Source organism: Mobula hypostoma, chromosome 3 (genome assembly GCF_963921235.1).
Source record: "Mobula hypostoma chromosome 3, sMobHyp1.1, whole genome shotgun sequence".
NCBI lineage: Eukaryota > Metazoa > Chordata > Chondrichthyes > Myliobatiformes > Myliobatidae > Mobula > Mobula hypostoma.
This window is the reverse complement of record NC_086099.1, coordinates 6,042,789-6,063,215: the sequence shown is the minus strand read 5'-3', so window position 1 is coordinate 6,063,215 and position 20,427 is coordinate 6,042,789. Positions and strand designations below refer to the sequence as shown.

General features: G+C 40.9%; 1 protein-coding gene across 5 annotated transcripts in view; it reads left to right on the top strand.

The window, feature by feature from the left end:
• dym (dymeclin) overlaps positions 1-20,427 on the top strand; it is a 405,267-nt gene that overhangs the window by 111,254 nt on the left and 273,586 nt on the right. For all 5 annotated transcript variants that reach the window (XM_063042598.1, XM_063042602.1, XM_063042600.1 and 2 more), the window contains one exon: positions 5,874-5,999. In XM_063042598.1, coding sequence (XP_062898668.1) covers positions 5,874-5,999 — 126 coding nt within the window. The remainder of the gene's footprint in view (positions 1-5,873; positions 6,000-20,427) is intronic.

The window sequence follows — 20,427 nt, the reverse complement described above, 5'->3', positions numbered from 1 at the left end:
AGAAAGGAAATTAGAGATCAGTTAGCCTGACCTCAGTGGTTGGGAAGATGTTGGAGTCAGTTGTTAAGGATGAGGTGATGCAGTATTTGGTGACACAGGACAAGATAGTACAAAGTCAGCATGGTTTCCTTCAGGGAAATTCCTGACTGACGAACCTGATGGAATTTTTTGAGGCCATTATAAGTAGGATAGATAAAGGGGATGCAGTGGATGTTGTAAATTTGGACTTTCAGGAGGCCTTTGACAAGGTGCCACACATGAGGCTGCTTACCTAGTTAAGAGCCCATGGTATTACCACGTTTAGAGCATTGGCTGATTGTTAGGAGGCAGCGAGAGGGAATAAAAGGATCCTTTTCTGGATGGTGACTAGTGGTGTTCTGCAGGGGTTTGTGTTGGAACCACTTCTTTTTATGCTGTTTATCAATGAATTAGATGATGGAATAGATGGCTTTGTTGCCAAGTTTGCAGTTGATATGAAGATTGATGGAGGGGCGGGTGGTGTTAAGGAAACAGGAAGGCTGCAGAAGGACTAAGGCAGAACAGGAGAATGGGAAAGAAAGTGGCAAATGAAATACAATGTTGGAGAAATAACAACAGGGAGAAAATCCAGGAATCTGAGATGCAAAGGGACGTGGGAGTCCTTGTGCAGAACACCCTGAAGGTTAACTTGCAGGTAGAGTCAGTGGTGAGGAAGGCAAATGTAATGTTAGTATTCATTTCAAGGGGTCTAGAATACAAGAGCAAAGAATGATACTGAGGCTTTATAAGGCACTGGTGAGGCCTCACCTTGAGTATTGTGAGCAATTTTGGACTCCTCACCTTAGAAAAGATGTGCTGGCATTGGAGAGGGTCCAGAGGAGGTTCACAAGGATGATTCCAGGAATGAAAGGGTTATCATACAAGGAATGTTTGATGGCTCTGGGTCTGTACTTGCTGGAATTCAGAAGGATGAGGGGGTATCTCATTGAAACCTTTTGAATGTTTAAAGGTCTAGACAGAATTGATGTGGAAAGGATGTTTCCCATGGTGGGAGAGTCTAGGACAACAGGACACAGCCTCAGGATAGAGGAGCGCCCTTTCAAAACAACGATGTGGAGAAATTTCTTTAGCCAAGGGGTGGTGAATTTGTGGAAGTTGTTGCCACATGCAGCTGTGGAGGCCAGTTCGTTGGGTGTATTCAAGGCAGAGGTTGATAGGTTCTTGGTTAGACATGGCATCAAGGGTTTTGGGGAGATGGCCAGGACTCGGAGTTGGGAGGAGAGAGAAAAAGGATCAGCCATGATTCAATGGCAAAGCAGACCCGATGGGCCAGATGGCCTAATTCTGCTCTTATGTCTTATGGTCTTGAGGCAACTGTGGTAATTATATGAAATAACGGAACTGAAAAACAATTTAAAAGAGCTTAATTATGTGTATATTTGCTTGAATGGTTGGTTTGATATTCAGAATCAGGTTTAATGTCACTGGCATATTTCATGAAATGTGTTTGTTTAGGGCAGCAATACATTGAAATACTTAATAATAATAAAAACTACAAAATGTAAGAAGTATATATAAAAAAAGTAAATAAGTAGTGCAGAGAGATACAGAAAAATTACTGAGGGGTTCATTCTCCATTCAGAAACCTGATGGCGGAGGAGAAGAAGCTGTTCCTGAAACATTGAGTATATGGCTTCAGGTTCCTGTACTTCCTCCTTGATGAGAAGAGGGCATGTCTGGGTGATGGGGTTCCTTAATGATGGATGCCAGCTTTTTGAGGCATTGCCTTTTGAAGATGTCCTGAATGCTGGGAAGGCTAGTGCTCATGAAGGAACTGGATGAGTTTACAAAGTTCTGCAGCTTTTTTCTGATCCTGTGCAGTGGTCCCTCCATACCAGACAGTGATGCAGACACTTAGAATGCTTTTCACAGCACGTTTGTAGAAATTTGTGAGTGTCTTTGGTAACTTAACAATTCTGCTCAAATTCCTAATAAAATATAGCTGTTGTCATGCATATTCTGTACCAACCATGTCAAAGCTGTTTCTCTTTAACTCCCTGAAGGTTCGCTATTTCTTCCTTTTACATTAGTGGTGTTAGTATTTCATTCTCTTTTCAGAAACTGATGTACAAATATAGTGCCTTGGAAAAGTATTCAGCCCCCAATCCTTTTGTTCACAAAAATGAGTCCTACAACCAGAGATTTTGATCAATTTAACTGAGAATTTTTATTTGTGAATCACGTGTTTCTATTTTCACAGTAGACCCAAAAAACAGGGAAAATAGTAAAGCTTGAAAACTTAAAATTCAAAAACTGAAATGTCAGCAGTTCACAAGTATTTATCCCCTTTGCTCAATTTTTAGTTGAACCACCTCTTGCAGTGATTACAGCCAGTAGTCATTTTGGATATATCTCTATTAGTTTTGCACAACGTGATGGAGCAAGATTTGCCCATTTCTCTTTGCAAAATTGCTCAAGCTGTGCCAGATTAGTTTGAGAGAGGCGGTGGACAGCAATCGAGGTCTTTCCAGAGACGTTCGATTGGGTTAAAGTCAGGACTCTGTGCTACTCAAGGACATCAATTTTCTTCATTTGAGGCCACTCCATGGTTAATCTGGTAGTGTGCTTTATGTTGTTGTCCTGCTGAAAGATAAACATCCTCCCCAGTTTAAGCTATCTGGTGGAGGAATTTTTTGGCCTCGACACTAAGCAGTACCTGTGGCAAAATCTAATACTGCATATCAGCCTGGTAACACCATCCCTACCTGTAAGGTATGGTGGAGGTAGGATCATGCTCTGGGGATCCTCTTCAGCAGGAGGGACTGGAAATCTGATCAGGTTTGAAAGGAAGATGAATGTGCTAAACACAGATAGATCCTGGATAAAAACCTGATAGCCTCTGCCAGAAAGCTTAAACTGGGAAGGAAGTTTGTCTTTCAGCAGGGCAGTGACCCAAAGCACACAGCCAGAGCAACCATGGAGTAGCTTCAAATGAAGACAATTGACATTCTTGATTGGCCTTAACCTGCCTCATCTTAACTTGATCGAACATCTCTGGCAAAACCTCAGGATTGCTGTCCACCTTCGTTCCCAAATAACCAGGCACTTGAGCAATTTTGCAAGGAAGAATGGGCAAATCTTGCTCTATCACATTATACAAAGCTAACAGAGACTATTGGTTGTAATAGCTGTGAGAGGTGGTTCAACTAATTATTGAGGAAGGGGGAATGAATACTTTTGACATTTGCTGACATTTGAGTTTTTGAGTTTTTAGTTTTTTATGCTTTTTAATTTTCCCAGATTTTTGGGCTCCACTGTGGGGAAAAAAAGGAGCACCTGTTTTACAAATAATAATTCTCAGTTAAATTGATCAAAATATTTGGTTGTAATACTCATTTATATGAAAAAAAGGTTGGGGGCTGAATACTTTTTCAAAGCACTGTATATTCTACTATAAAAGGAAATTGTTACTAACTATTGAGTATCACACATAAATAAGGTGGCTAGAAAATCATTAAGACCAAAAAACCATAAGATTTAGGAGCACAATTAGGCCATTAGGCCCATCGAGTCTGCTCTGTCATTTCATCATGGCTGATCGAATTTTCCTCTTAAGACCCATTCTCCTGTCTGCACCCTGTATCCCTTCAAGCTCTGACTGATCGAGAACCTATCAATCTCTGCTGTAAATATACATAAAGACTTGGCCTCTACAGCTGCCTGTGGCAAAGAATTCCAAGGTTCGCCACTCTGTGGCTAAAGAAATTCCTCCTCATCTCTATTCTAAAAGGACGCCTCTCTGTTGTGAGGCTATGTCCTCTGGCTCTAGACTCTCCCACCGTATGAAACTTTCAATTAAATTTGAATGGTGTTATGATGTTTACTGGAAAACCAAAGCAGAAATTAAGAGGTTAAGGGTGTGATCAGGTGACTTCTGGAAGATAAAAATATGGCATTAAAAAATTTTAAAAAATTAAAAGTAAGAATATTTTGGGTTGTCACAGTAGTCTAGTGGTTAGTTCAGTCTGGAATTCAGTTCTGACGCAATCTGTAAGGCTTTTGTATTTCCTGCCCTTGACTGCATGGATTTCCTCCGGGTGCCCTGGTTTCCTCCCATGTTCCAAAAAAACATACTGGTAAGTAGGTTAATTTGGTCATTATAAATTGCTGGCTGGTGAGGCTTGTTGGGCCAGAAGGGCCTGTTCTGTGCTGTAATTCAAAATGACGAAATAAGTACATACATAAATAAGTATTGAGGAAGTAATCCTGAATTGGATCAGAATTAAATAAATGATATGGATTAAAGTAATATTCTGCTTTTAATTAAGCAGAGAAAGGTAAGGTGGCCTCTTTACGGCGTGCCACGCAAGCAGAGATAATGAATCTGCATAGCCAAGTTTGACATCCACATAAGTTCCTCTAGCGATAATTACTTAAGCAATCTGTATTACCATATAACCATATAGCAACTACAGCACGGAAACAGGCCATCTCGGCCCTTCTAGTCTGTGCCGAACTCTTACTCTCACCTAGTCCCACCGACCTGCACTCAGCCCATAACCCTCTATTCCTTTCCTGTCCATATAGCTATCCAATTTTAAACGACAACATCGAACCTGCCTCAACCGCTTCTGCTGGAAGCTCGTTCCGCACAGCTACCACTCTCTGAGTAAAGAAGTTCCCCGTCATGTTACCCCTAAACTTTTGCCCTTTAACTCTCAACTCATGTCCTCTTGTTTGAATCTCCCCCACTCTCAATGGAAAATGCCTATCTGCGCCAACTCTATCTATCCCCTTCAAAATTTTAAACACCTCTATCAAGTCCCCCCTCAACCTTTTACGCTCCAAAGAATAAAGACCCAACTTGTTCAACCTTTCTCTGTAACTTAGGAGATGAAACCCAGGTAACATTCTAGTAAATCTTCTCTATACTCTCTCAATTTTGTTGACATCTTTCCTATAATTCGGTGACCAGAACTGTACACAATACTTCAGATTTGGCCTTACCAATGCCTTGTACAATTTCAACATTACATCCCAACTCCTATACTCAATGCTCTGATTTATAAAGGCCAACATACCAAAAGCTTTCTTCACCATCCTGTCCACATGAGATTCCACTTTCAGGGAACTATGCACCATTATTCCTAGATCCCTCTGTTCTACTGCATTCTTCAGTGCTCTACCATTTACCATGTATGTCCTATTTTGATTAGTCCTACCAAAATGTAGCACTTCACATTTATCAACATTAAACTCCATCTGCCATCTTTCAGCCCACTCTTCTAACTGGCCTAAATCTCTCTGCAAGCTTTGAAAACCTACTTCATTATCCACAGCTCCACCTATCTTAGTATCATCTGCATACTTACTCATCCAATTTACCACCCCGTCATCCAGACCATTAATATATATGACAAACAATCTTGGTCTAATTTTCCTTGGGTTTACATTTCTCTTGCAGTTAGATTTGCCGAATATTGCACAGAGTATTCAGCAAATCTGATGCTGTATCTGTGGATTTCGTTGCTACAGACGGCTGTGGAAGCCAAGTTATTGGGTATACAGGTATTTAAAGCGTAAGTTGATAGGTTCTTGATTAGGTTACAGGGAGAAAGCGGGGAATGAGTTTGAGATGGATAATATATCAGCCATGATAGATTGGCAAAGCAGACTTGATGGGCTGAATGGGCTATGTTCTGCTCCTATGTCTTATGGTCTTATAGAATATAAATGTATTTTGTGACTAATATAATGAATGCTTTATTTAAATGGACCATTAAAAGCTGTTTAACCTGTCTTATGTTTTGGTGCTTTATGTTGTATAAATTCACTTACAGCGAGTTATTGCAAGATGGCATGTTGATCTAAACTATTTTGATGTTTGCTTGCAGAGATATTACATATAGCATTCTTCTCGAGTCTGTGACCACCCTTTTGGTTCTACTGTCTTGCCAGCTGTTCCAGAAAGAGATAATTCGAGAGAGTACAATATACAAGTACTTGATGCAAGGACAATGGTATGACGACTTTATTCGACTTTGTATGATTTAATTTAAGAGAAATATGTAAGTGTGAATAATAAGTTCTCCACCCTGACTTTGAAACCTCTGTTAATCTTGGAGGAGATCAGAGCAGAATCACTGTGCGTATTTTCTGAGAAGATAGTTAACCATTTCCTTTTGGTGCACAGACTTCTCAATTGAATGAGAAATATAGAAATGATCAGGATTGCAAATAGAAAAGTTAAAAACATGTCCTGTGTTTCAGAAATTCAAATTCTAAAGTTAGGATATGCCTGTGGATCTGTTGATTATGGCTGGGCTCATTTTATTTGTTTAAAATGATTGAAACAATCATGAAAAGCAGTGATAGGAATTAAGATTTTTCCAACTTTTTCCCCCTCCTCCCTCCCTCTTTTTTATTTTCCCACTTTGGTCTTACCTTTTCTCCTCACCTCCCCATGGTGCCTCTCCTCCTTCCCTTTCTCTCATGGTTCTCTCTCCTCTCCTGTCAGACTCTTTCTTTTTCAGCCCTTTATCTTTCCCATCTATTATCTTCCAGCTTTTTATTTTATCGCCCTACCCACCTGGCTTCATCTATCATCTTCTATCTTTTCTTATTCTGGCTTCTTCCCGCTTCCTTTCCAGTCCAGTCCTCAGCGTGAAATGTTGACTGTTAATCCATTCCATAGACACTGCCAGACCTGCAGAGTTCCTCCAGCAATTTGTGTATGTTGCTCTGGATTTCCAGAATCTCTTGTGTGTAGGAGTTGAACTAATAGTGTTCTGGTGGGACTTGTAAAATTCAAATTAAGTCAGAGGCGATAAATAAATTGGAAAACAGATATAAAGTCAAAGTCAGGAAAATACTTAGTAGATCAGGCAGTGTTTGGAGAGGGAGACTGGTTTAAGATATCAGGCTTTTAAAACATTGAGAGGTACTATTTCAATGGAACAGGCTGGCCTTTGGCCCTGTACTGTAGTGTTCCATGAAACACCGCTTGCTCTGCCCATTGACTTCATAACAAGGGCTTTGACCTCATGGTTACTCCTAAAAGCATTAAGGGAGACTAGAGAAAAAAAAAACTTGCCAAGAATCTAAATATTAAATACATCACCAGGTCGCTGAACTTGAGCACTTTGGAGGCAAGTGGATAAATATTTAAACAACAAATTTTTGTTTGTAAAAATTGGCACTTTTTTTCTGAAGCAGTGCATTTTTTTCATGCACTTAATCTTTGATCGCAAATTGTAGGATAGTTTTTCAAGTAAAATTCAAAGTAAGTTTATTTTCGAAGTACATATATGTCACCATATACAACCATGAAATTCATTTTCTTGTGGGCATACACAATAACTCCAATAACCTTAATAGAATCAATGACAGACTGCTCTAACTGGGTGGACAGCAGACTGTGCAAATGCGAAAGAAAGAAATGATAATAAAAGCTATATAGGATGCTGGTCAGACCCCACTTGGAGTACTGTGCTCACTTCTGGTCGCCTCACTACAGAAAGGATGTGGGAACCATAGAAAGGAGATTTACAGGGATGTTGCCTGGATTGGGGAGCATGCTTTATGAGAATAGGTTGAGTGAACTTGGCTTTTTTTTCCTTGGAGCGACGGAGGATGAGAGGTGACCTGTAAGATGATGAGAGGGATTGATCATGTGGATAGTCAGAGGCTTTTTCCCAGGACTGAAATGGCTAGCATGAGAGGGCACAGTTTTAAGGTGCTTGGAAGTCGGTACAGAGGAGATGTTAGGGATATGTTTTTTACTCAGAAAGTGGTGAGTGTGTGGAATGGGCTGCTGGTGACAGTGGTGGAGGCGGATATGATAGAGTATTTTAAGAGATTCCTGGACAGGTATATGGAGCTCAGAAAAATAGAGGGCTGTGGGTAACCCTAGGTAATTTCTAAATTAAGGACATGTTTGGCACAGCTTTGTGGGCTGAAGTGCCTGTATTGTGCTGTAGGTTTCCTATGTTTCTATGATAATAATACCTGTGAAATTCTTACAGCATCTGATTATGCACTTGCATACTATAATCTCTCTCTCTATTAACAGGCAAAAAAGAAAAACCACCATTATCAAAGTAAACTGAGGCATTTTTCAGGGCGAGTCTCTAAGCCTACTATAGTTTTGTCTAGCTTTAAACATGCTCTCTAATTTACTGAATTGGACGAAAACAGGGTATCAAATCAGAGACAACCGAATAACTTTTACCTTGACACACCTTCTATACATGGATGATTTGAAATTAAATGCTCCCTCATCAGTAAAGCTAAAGCAGTAAATTCAAATTGTAGAACGATTTTCAAAAGATCTAAACATGAATTTTGGACCAGAGAAGTGCAGATCATTAAACAAAGAAAGTTGCAATAGAACCAGTAGAATATGAAACAGAGCAGCAGGATACAATACAACTGATGGATGAATATGAAACATGTAAGTATCTGGGATATCCACACGCAAAAAAAATAGATCATCGTGTGATAATGGGAAAACTTGCGACAGAATGTATTGCAAAGCTTAAGAAGATCTGCCAAACAGAGCTTAGTAGTAAAAATATAACGAAGACAATAAACACTTTCGCTATACTCATATTAATGTATTCTTTTGGCTTAATATCTTGGTCTGAAACTGATCTGGAAAATTTACAAAGAAAATAGGAACTGATATGACAAATTTTAGAGAACACTATATACACCCAAGTGCACTTAGATTAACACTACCCAGGACAGAGGAGGAAGAGGAATAACAGACATAAAAAATTACACAACAGGTCGATAAAATGACTGAGGATATATTTTCATCCATGAAACCAGGATTCAGCGCTTCACGTGAGCATACACAATTCTGATAAGAAGTGCACACCATTAAACTTAAATGAAAGCACAACTTAGAAAAATGAAGAAATTATCACTATAGAAGAAAAAGCCAATGGAAGAGCATGACCCTCCATGGAAGACATTCCCACGATCTGAGCAGACTAGATGTCGACAAGGAAGCATTGAATACCTGGCTCAGAGTTGGAGATGTCTTCCCAGAAACAGGTGGTTTCCTTGTGGCAAGACAGGACCACAGTCATAGAAAAGTACAGCACAGAAACTGGTGGTTTACACAAAAAAATTGTAACAGACCAGCAAATTCAAGGTGATTAATGCAGAAAATGCCAAGAGAAACCAGAAACAATCCAGCACATTATAGGATCCTGCAGCAGCTTAACTCAATCTGGTTACTTACACAGGCACAATCAAGTGGCAAACATCGTTCATCAAAATGCTGCTTGAAAGTACAAGCTCATAAAAGGCACCATACCTTGCTATAAATCAGAATCAGAAACAGAATCAGATTTAATATCACCGGCACATGTTGTGGAGTTTGTTAACTTAGCTGCAGCAGTACAATGCAATGCATGATAAATACAGAAATAAATTAATAAATCCTACAAATTCTATTATGACTGATCCATTATTACAGATAGGACAATCCATGACTACTGTCTGGATATAATTTTGCAGGATGTACAAGCAGGAACAACTTACTTAATAGATATAGCCATTCCAAACACAAACAACATACAGAAATCAGTAAGTGAAAAACGCTGAATTAAAAGTGGAAATTGAAAGACTATGTAACATGAACAGGGTATACGTTGTCCCAGCAGTAATGTCTACAATTGGTATCATCCCAATGTCACTACACAATAGCATTAAACAATTAGGCCTACACAGCAATATTTATGTAAATCTTCAGAAAGCCACAATACTAAACACCACTAGAATCGTCCAAATGTTCCTAGCAATTGAGAAATGAGTGTACTTGGTTATGCCTGTACCTCAGATTTTGCCAGCTTGAGCTGAGAAAAAATAAATATATAACAACAATAATAATATTGAGAACACGTTCTTGAAAGTGAGTCCACAGGTACTGGTAGTATTTCAGTGATGGGGTGAGTGAAGTTGAGTGGTTCAAGAACCTGATGATTGAGGGCTAATAACTGATCCCGAACCTGTGGTGTAGGTCCCGAGGCTCCTGTACCTTCTTCCTGATAGCAACAGTGAGAAGAGAGCATGACCTAGGGACCCCAACTACCTGATACTGGATGCTGCTTTCCTGTGACAGTGTTTCATGTAGATGTGCTCAGTGGTTGGGAGGGCTTTACCTGTGATGGACTGGGCTGTATCCACTATTTTTTGTAGGATTTTCCATTCAGGGGTATTGGTGATGCAGCCGCCAGTCAAAATACTTTCCACTACACATCCTCAGAAGTTTGTGAAAGTTTTAGATGTTATGTGAATCTTCACAAACTCCTAAGGAAGTAGAGGCGTTGTCATGCTTTCTTAATTGCATTTATGTGTTGGGCCGAGGACAGGTCCTCTGAAAAGACAGTACTGAGGAATTTAAAGTTGCTGACCCTCTTCACCTTTGATCCTCCAATGAGGACTAGTTCTTGAACCTCTTGTTTTGTCATCCTGAAGTCAATAATCTGCCCCTTGGTCTTACTGACAGTGAGCAAAAGCTTGTTGCTATTGCAGCACTCAGCCAGATTTTAAAATTCATTTCCTTCCAGACATTTACAGGAAAATCAAGAAATATAATGGAATTCACAATAAAATTATACATAAGTGGACACAGATTGACAAATAACCAATGGAAAAGTAAATTTGTACAGAAAAAATTACTTGTACTGATCTAAGTTGAATTGGGCCCCTTACTTTTTTGTACAAAGTGATTACAGGAGACAGTGTTATCTTAGTGTTAGTTTCCCAAATTGCCAATTTAATCTATATTTCTTGAGATATTGATGTTCACTGAATGATGAAACTACTTGAATATGGTATTTCTGAAATACCCATGTGTAGCCAAGACACTCCTTCCATTCTCAGTGCTTTTCATCTATAAATTTCATTATATAAAACTAAAATTATGTAGATTGCTGTTCTTTTCACCCACTCAACGCTCTTATCATCAGTACAGTGGATAAAGTGTCCACTACAATAAAAATGTTTCCATACCAACCTATGATGCAGCCAGAAAATATAATTTCCACTACACATCTATAGAAGTTTGTCAAGGTTTTAGATGTCATGTCAAATCTTTTAAAATTCATAAGGAAGTAGAGGCGCTTCTGTGCTTTCCTCATAATTGCACTTACTTGCTGGGCCCAGGACTGTTCCTTCAAAATATTTACACTGAGGAACTTAAAGATGCTGACCCTCTCCATCCCTGATCCTCCGATGAGGACTGACACATGGACCTCTGGTTTCTTTCTCCTGAAGACTAATATCAGCTCCTTGATCTTGCTGGTATTGAGTAAGAAGTTGTTATGAGACCACTCAGTCAGATTTTCAATCTCTCTCATATATGCTGATTCATCACCACCTTTGATTTGGCCAATGACAGTGGTGTTGTCAAGATGAATGTGGTATTGGAGCTGTGCGTAGCCACGCAGGGATTCCCAGCACCAAGTTCATGCTGTCTTCTTGCTGCTGCAATCAGGAAGAAGGTACAGGAGCTTCAGGACACACAACACCAGGTTCAGGAACAGTTATTAGTCCTCAACCATCAGGCTCTTGACCAGTGGGGATAACTTAACTCAACACAAACGAGAAAATCTGCAAATACTGGAAATCCAAGCAACACACACAAAATGCTGGAGGAACTCTGCAGGCCCAGGCAGCATCAATGGAAATACAGTTGACGTTTTGAGCCAAGACTCCTCAGCAGGACCTCCATTATTTTGTGTTTGTTGTTTTAACTTCACCTGACTTAACTCGCCCCATCACTGAATTGTTCCCACAACCAATGGACTCACTTTCAAGAACTCTTCATCTCATGTTCTAAATATTGGTTATTTTTATTATTATTAATATTTCATTTTTTTCTATCTTTTTGTATTTGTATAGTTTGTTGTATTTTGCATGCTGGTTGTCTGCCCTGTTTGGCATGGTTTTTCATTGATTCTATTATGGTTATTGGATTTATCGGGTATGTCCGCAAGAAAATGAATCTCAGGGTTGTATATTGTGACGTATATGTACTTTGATAATAAATTTTGTTTGAACTTTGATTTTTTTGCTACTTGTGACAAAATTACTGAAGTGTTTGTTTACTGAAGTATTTATTTTCATTGTCTGCTTTATACAAGATCCCACGAACAGTGGTGATGACAGATGAATCCCATCAGTTTTGGGCCCCTTATCGAAAAGATGATGTACTGGCATTGGAGAGAGTCTGGATGAGATTCATGAGAATGATTCCAAGAATGAAAGGGTTAACACATGAAGAGCATTTGATGGCTCTGAGCCTGTACTTGCTGGAGTTCAGAAGAATGAGGGACAATCTCATTGAAACCTATCGAATGTTGAAAGGCCCAGATGGAGTGGATAAGGAGAGGATGTTCTTACAGTGGGGGAGTCTAGGACCAGAGGGCTCAGCCTTAGAATAGAGGAACTTCCATTTAGAACAGAGATGAGGAGGAATTTCTTTAGCCAGAGTGTGGTGAATCTGTCTAATTCATTGCTACAGACTGCTGTGAAGGCCAAGTCATTGGGCATATTTAAAACAGAGATTGATAGGTTCTTAATTAGTAAAGGTGTCAAAGGTTGGCGGGAGAATACTGAAGAATGGGGTTGAGAGGGACAATAAATCAGCCGTGATGGTTCTGCTCCTGTCTTATGTAACCATAATAATATCAACATTTCTTGACAAAAGTTCTGAAGGTTTTAAATAAAACGAGCCTGTATTTGTTTTCGTTGTCTACTTTATGCAAGTTTCCACAAGCAGTGGTGTTAATAGGTGAAGGTAATCATAAATCTGTAGCTAAAATGAATGAAATGCACATGGAATGGAAAGAGTCAATATTATTTAATCTTTTAACAAAATTTAGGATTACTTACAGGATTCTGCAATAAAATGTCTTGGCAATTCCCCAGTCGATAGACTTGTTTTTTTGCTGCTAAAAGTATTTGAGAATATTATAAATTCAAAAGGTTCTGCAGATGCTGAAAATCTAGAGCATCACACGCAAAATGATGGATGAACTCAGCAGATTAGGTAGCTTCTATGCAGGGGAATAAACAGTTGTTATTTCAGGTTGAGACCTTTCATCGGCACTAGAGAGGAAGGGGGAGAAGAGAAGCAAGAATAAGAAGTGGGGGTGAGAGGAAGGTGATAGGTGAAGCCAGGTGGGTGCTGGGAGTTTATAATATAACATTAGTATAACAATATTATAATATTTCTATATTATTGTGGTATTTGATGATCCCTTGACATTGATCTACGATAACAGACTGAAGCATCACAATTGGTATTAACGCTGATGGAAATGGCATGAAAATTAAACGAGTGTCTTCATTCTTTGCTGACACCTATTGACTCCTGCCGGCTTCTGTTTGTGTTTAAGGTTGAGCTTTGCTGTGATTCTGTACACTGTTTGTACCAAGGAAGTGATTATAGATTTCAGGAAGGAATAGTTGAGGGTCCTCATCGAGGGGTCAACACTACCCAAGAAGAGGTATAGGAGCATGAAGACACACACCCAGCATTTTCGATAAGGTCCATTCGTGTCAAAAAGATTGGTGCACGGGATAATATATCACTGAAGATTGAGATGCCCTCTTCTTGTTACTACCATAAGAGAGGAGGTGCTGCAGCCATTGTCATAGAGAAGTACAGCTCAGAAACAGGTCCGTCCCTTGGCTCATCTAGTCCACTTAAGCTGCCTACATCCATTGATCTGCACCGGAACGAAAACCCTCCATCCCCCTGCTATCCATGTACCTATCCAAACTTCTCTTAAAGGTTGGAATTGAGCTCACATATACCTCTTGTGCTGGTAGCTTGTTTCACACTATCACAACCTTTTGAATGAAAATGATTCCCCTCACGTTCCCCTTAAACTTTTCACCTCTCACCTTTAACCCATGACCTCTGGTTGTAGTTCCACCTAACTTCAGTGGAAAAAGCCTGCTTGCCTTTACCTTGTCTGTACCCTTCATAATTTTGTATACGTCTATCAAATCTCTCAGTCTTCTACATTCTAAGAAATACAGTCCTAACCTATTCAATCTTTCCTTATAACTCAGGTCCTCCAGACCCACCAACATCCTTGTAAATTTTCTCTGTACTCTTTCAGCCTTGTTTACATTTTTCCTGTAGGTAGGTGATCAAAACTGCACTCAATACTCCAAATTAGGCCTCACCAACGTCTTATACAACTTCAATTTAACATCCCAAATCCTTCCTCTCTAGTACATTGATTTATGAAAGCCAATGTGCCACCAGTAGCTTTCTTTACAACCCTATCTACTTGTGATGCCATTTTCAACAAATTATGGACCTGTATTTCCAGATCCCTTTGTTCTACCACACACCTCAGTGCCCTATCATTCACTGTATAAGACCTACCCTGGTTGATCTTACTGAAGTGCAAAATCTTGGAATAATCTGCGTTAAATTCCATCTGCCATTTTTCAGCCCATTTTTCCAGCTGATGCAGATCGCTTTGGAAGCAATGATAGCCTTCCCTGCTGTCCATTACACCCCCAATCTTAGTGTCATCCGCAAATTTACTGATCCAATACACCACTGGCCATAGGCGTCCAGCCAGAGAGGCAACCATCTACTACCACACTCTGGCTTCTCCCACCAAGCCAATATTCAATCCTATTTACAACCTCATCCTGAATGCCAAGTGACTGAACCTTCTCCACTGTCTTGCCTCCATCCACTTTCCTCATAAAGCTCTGAGACTGGATAGACATGACCTTCCACACACGAAGCCCTGTTGACTATCCTTAATCAGTCCACGTCTATCCAAATACTTGGATATCCGGTCCCTTTGAATACCTTCAAATAACTTTCCCACAACTGATTTCAGATTCACTAGCCTATAATTTCCTGGTTTATGTTTGGAGCCTTTTTAAAACAGCGGAACAACATTGGCTATCCTCCAGTGCTCTGGTACCTTTCCTCTTGCTAAGGATAATTTAAATATCTCTGCTGGGGCCCCAGCAATTTCTACACTTGCCTCCTGTAGGGTCCGAGGGAACACCTTGTCAGGCCCTGAGGATTTAATCACCCTGATTTGCCTCAGGATAGCAAACACCTCCTCCTTTACAATCTGTACAGGGTCCATGAAGTTGATGGCGCTTTGCCTCACTTCTGTAGACTCTCTGTCCATCTCCCGAGTATATACAGATGCAAAAAATTTATTTATTTCCTCCCCACCCTATCTGTTTTGGCTCCACACATGGATTACCATTCTGATCTTCCAGAGGATTAATTTTGTCCCTTGCAATCCTTTTGCTCTTAACATATCTGTAGAAGCCCTTAGGATTCTCTTTCACCTTGTCTGCTGGAGCAACTTCATGCCCTCTTTAAGCCTTCCTGATTTATTTCTTAAGTGCTCTCATGTATTTCTTGTACTCCACAAGCACCTCATTTGTTCCGATCTGCTATGCACCTCCTTTTTTCTCTCAACCAGGACCTCAATATCTCTTGAAAACCAAGCTTCCCTACACGGCTATCTTGTATCTATCTTTAATTCTGACTGGTACATACAAGCTTTGTACTCTCAAAATTTCACTTTTGAAGCCCTCCACTTACCTTTGCCAGACAACAGCCTGTCTTCATTCACACTTACCAGATCCTTTCTGATACCATCAAAATTGGCCTTTCTCCAATTTAGAATCTTAGCCTGCAGACCAGACCAGATCTTTTTGCATATCTACTTTGAAACTAATGCCATTGTGGTTACTGGATGCAAAGTGTTAACCCGACACAAAAGTCTGTCACCTGCCCTGTCTCATTCCCTAGTAGCAGATGCAGTATCGCAGACTGAATCATTGGGACTTCTGTGCACTGATGAAGGAAACTTTCCTGAACACATTTGATAACCTCTATCCCATCTAGTTCTTTTACAGTATGGGATATCAGGTCAATTCACTTACAATAACAATCCTATGTTTCTTGCAGCAGTCTGCGATCTCTCTACAGATTTGTTCCTCTAAGTCCCTAGGACTGTTGGGTGGTCTGTAATATAGCCCCATTAACATGGTCATACTTTTCTCATTTCTCAGTCTGAAACAACCGAACCCTGGAACATTGAGCTTCTATTCCTGCTCCTCCTACAGCCACCTCTCACTAATGGCTACAATATCATAATTCCAGGTGTTGATCCATGCCATGAGCTAATCCGACTTTTCTATGATACTTCTTGCATTGAAATATACACATTTCAGGACACTAGTTGCATCATGTTCATTCTTTTGATTTCCAACTTTGTTCGAGGTCTTACCAACATCTTTCTCTACACCTCTCCACTAACTGTTCTGGCACTCTTGTTCCCATCACACTGCAATTCTAGTTTAAACCCCACTGTGCAGCATTAGCAAACTTTCCCACTAGGATATTAGTCCCCCTCCAGTTCAGGTGCAAACCGTCCCTTCTGTAGAGGGCCCACCTTCCCTAGAAGAGAGCCCCATGATCCAAAAATGTTATGTTCTCCGTCCTACACCAGCTTCTTAGCCACGTGTTGGACTGTATAACCTTCCTAGTTCTAGCCTCACTAGCACTTGGCATGGGTAGCAGTCCCGAGATCGTAATCCTGGAGGCTCTGTCCTTTAACTTAGTACCCAAATCCCTGAACTCCCTATACAGAACCTCGTCACTCATCCTACCCATCTCAGTGGTACGTACATGGACCACAACCTCTGGCTGTTCACTTACTCACTTGAGGATGCTGAGAACTCAATACGGGATATCCCGGACTCTGGCACCCGAGAGGCAACCTACCATCTAGGAACGCAAACAACAGGAATTCTGCGGATGCTGGAAATTCAAGCAACACACATCAAAGTTGCTGGTGAACGCAGCAGGCCAGGCAGCATCTCTAGGAAGAGGTACAGTCGACGTTTCAGGCCGAGACCCTTCCACTCCCCTAACTAATAAATCCCCTATCATCACAGTGTACCTCTTCTCACCCCTTCTCTTCTAAGTCACAGAGCCAGGCATGGTAACTCTCTTCTGCTAGGTCATTCCCTGCCCCCCCCGCCCCCAACAGTATCCAAAGTGACATACCTGATGTTGAGGGGGATGGCCACAGGGATACTCTGCACTGACTCCTTAACTGCTTTCTCCTTTCTGACTGTTACCCAGTTTCCTGTGTACTGCAACTACCACTCTATGTGTCCTATCCATGTGGCCAAGTGGTTAAGGCGTTCGACCAGCGATTTGAAGCTCGTGAGTTCGAACCCCAGCCGAGGCAGTGTGTTGTATCCTTGAGCAAAGCGCTTAATCACACAGTGCTCTGCGACGACACTGGTGCCAAGCTGTATGGGTCCTAATGCCCTTCCCTTGGATAACATTGGTGTCGTGGAGAGGGAGACTTGCAGCATGGGCAACTGCCAGTCTTCCATGCAAACTTGCCCAGGCCTGTGGCCTGGAGAGCGAAGACTTTCCAAGCGCAGATCCATGGTCTTGCGAGACTAGCGGATGCCTTTTAATATATATGTCCTATCAATTACCCCTTCAGCCTTCCGAATGATCCAGAGTTCATCCTGTTTCAGCTCCAGCTCCTTAACACAGTTTGTTAGAAGCTGCAGTTGGATACGCTTCTCACAATTGTAGTGGTCAGGGATACTGAAGGTCTCCCTGCCTTCCCACATCCTGCAAGAGGAGCATTGCACTATATTGTCGTAGCTGAGCAGATAGAAAGAAGAGAAGGAAAAAAACTTGAGCTTTGCTTTCTCTGAGTGAAGCCTCTCTTCGCTGAAGCCTCGAAGACTATGTCCACTCAGACGATGTGGTTGCCCCTGCCTTCCTTTAATTTGCTCCTACTAATTAATCCTATGAAGGGTCTTGGTCTGAAACGTCGACTGTATTCTTTTCCGTAGATGCTCCCTGGCCTGTTGTGTTCCTCCAGCATGTTGTATGTGTTGCTTGGAAATATATAAGTAAAAAACATTGAAATCATGAGTTGTAGGGTCCAGAACATGAGTTGTAGAGATTTTGGGGTCTTCGGAAGGACTTGACGAACTTGAATATTTAAATATCAAAACAAAAGAGAGGACATACAACAAAGCAAAAATTAGTGTGAAGATAGAGGGTTGAGATGTTTTTAAAGATCTACAGAGAGCAACTAAAAGAATCGTTAGAAGGGATAAGATAAAATATGAAAACAAGCTAGTAAATAATGTCAAAGTGGATAGTAAAAGCTTTTTCAAGTATGTAAAAAATAAAAGGGAGATGAGAGTGGATATAGGACCGCTAGAAAATGAGACAGGAGAAATAATAATGGGGGACAAGGAGATGACAGATGAACTACATGAGTATTTTGCATCAGTCTTCACTGTGGAAGACACTAGCAGTGTGCCAGATGTTGTAGTGTGTGAAGGAAGAGAAGTGAGTGCAGTTACTTTTACAAGGGAGAAAGTGCTCAAAAAGCTGAAAGACCTCAGGGTACATAAGTCACCCGGAGAGATGAACTGCACCCTAGGGTTCAGAAAGAGGTAGCGTTAGAGATTGTGGTGGCATTAGAAATGATCTTTCAAAAATCATTGGACTCTGGCATGGTGCCAGAGGACTGGAAAATTGCAAATGTCACTCCACTCTCTAAGAAAGGAAGAAGACAGCGGAAAGGAAATTATAGACCAGTAAGTCTGACTTCAGTGGTTGGGAAGGTGTTAGAATCAATTGTTAAGGATGAGGTGATGGAGTACTTGGTGACACAGGACAAGATAGTACAAAGTCAGCATGGTTTCCTTCAGGGAAAATTCTGCCTGACGAACCTGTTGGAATTCTGTGAGGAGACATGAGGCTGCTTACCAAGTTAAGAGCCCATGGTATTACAGGCAAGTTACTAACATGGTTAGAGCATTGGCTGATTGGTAGGAGGCAGCGAGTGGGAATAAAATGATCCTTTTCTAGTTGGCTGCAGGTAGTGTTGAGGAAACAAGTAGAATGCAGAAGGACTTAACCAGATTAGGAAATGGGCAAGACAATGGCAAATGAAATATAATGTTGGAAACTTCATGGTCATGCACTTTGGTAGAGAAATAAATGTGCAAACTATTTTCTAAATCGGGAGAAAATCCAAAAATCTGAGTTGCAAAAAGACTTCGGAGTCCTAGTGCAGAACACCCTGAAGGTTAACTTGTGGATTGAGTCAGTGATGAGGAAGGCAAATGCAATATTAGCATTCATTTGAAGAGGTCTAGAGTACAAGGACAGGGATGTGATGCTGAGGCTTTATAAGGCACTGGTGAGGCCTCACCTTGAGTATTGTGAATAGTTTTGGTCTCCTCATCTTAGAAAAGGTGTGCTGGCATTGGAGAGGGTCTAGAGGAGATTCACAAGGATGATTCCAGGAATGAAAGGGTCATCATATGAGGAACTTTTGATGGCTCTGGGTCTGAACTCTCTGGAATTTAGAAGGATGGGGAGGGGATCTCATTGAAACCTCTCGAATGTTTAAAAGCCTAGACAGAGTAGATGTGGAAAGGATGTTTCCCATGGTGGGAGAGTCTAGAACAAGAGAGCACAGCTTCCGGACAGAGGGGCATCTATTCATACAGAGATGTGGAGAAATATCTTGAGCTAGAGAGTGGTGAATCTGTTGCCACATGCAGCGATGGAGGCCAGGGTGTATTTAATGCAGAGACTGATAGGTTATTGATCGGACATGGCAAAATAGGTTACGGGGAGAAGGCCTGGAATTGGGTTGAGGAGGAGAAAAAAAAATGATCAGCCATGATTGAATGGCGGAGCAGACTCGATGGGCCAAATGACCTAATTCTGCTCCTATGTCTTATAGGCTTATAGTCTTATATTTAAAGTGGAGCTTGATGGATTCTTAATTAGTAAGAGCATCAAACGTTATGGGGAGAAGGCAGGAGATTAGGCTTGAGAGGGATAACAAGCCTGCCATGATGGAATGACAGTGCAGTGTTGAGGGGCCAAATGGCCTAATTCTGCTCCTATGTGTTATGGTAACTTCCTTTTTTAACCTGCAAGCTTTGAGCATTGTTTTGCACCAGATGCCTTTAAAATACCAATTTGGTTGTAGCACATTTTATGGAAAATGTATACTTAAAGTAAAGATATTAGCTTTGCTGAATCTGTTAAGATTATGTTAGATTACATAGAACATAGAATAGTACAGCACAGTACAGGCCCTTCAGCCCACATTGTTGTGCCGACCCTCAAACCCTGCCTCCCATATAAGCCCCCACCTTAAATTCCTGCATATACCTGACTAGTGGTCTCTTAATTTCACTAGTGTATCTGCCTCCACCACTGACTCAGGCAGTGTATTCCACGCACCAACCACTCTCTGAGTAAAAAACCTTCCTCTAATATCCCCCTTGAACTTCCCACTCCTTACATTAAAGCCATGTCCCCTTGTATTGAGCAGTGGTGCCCTGGGGAAGAGGTGC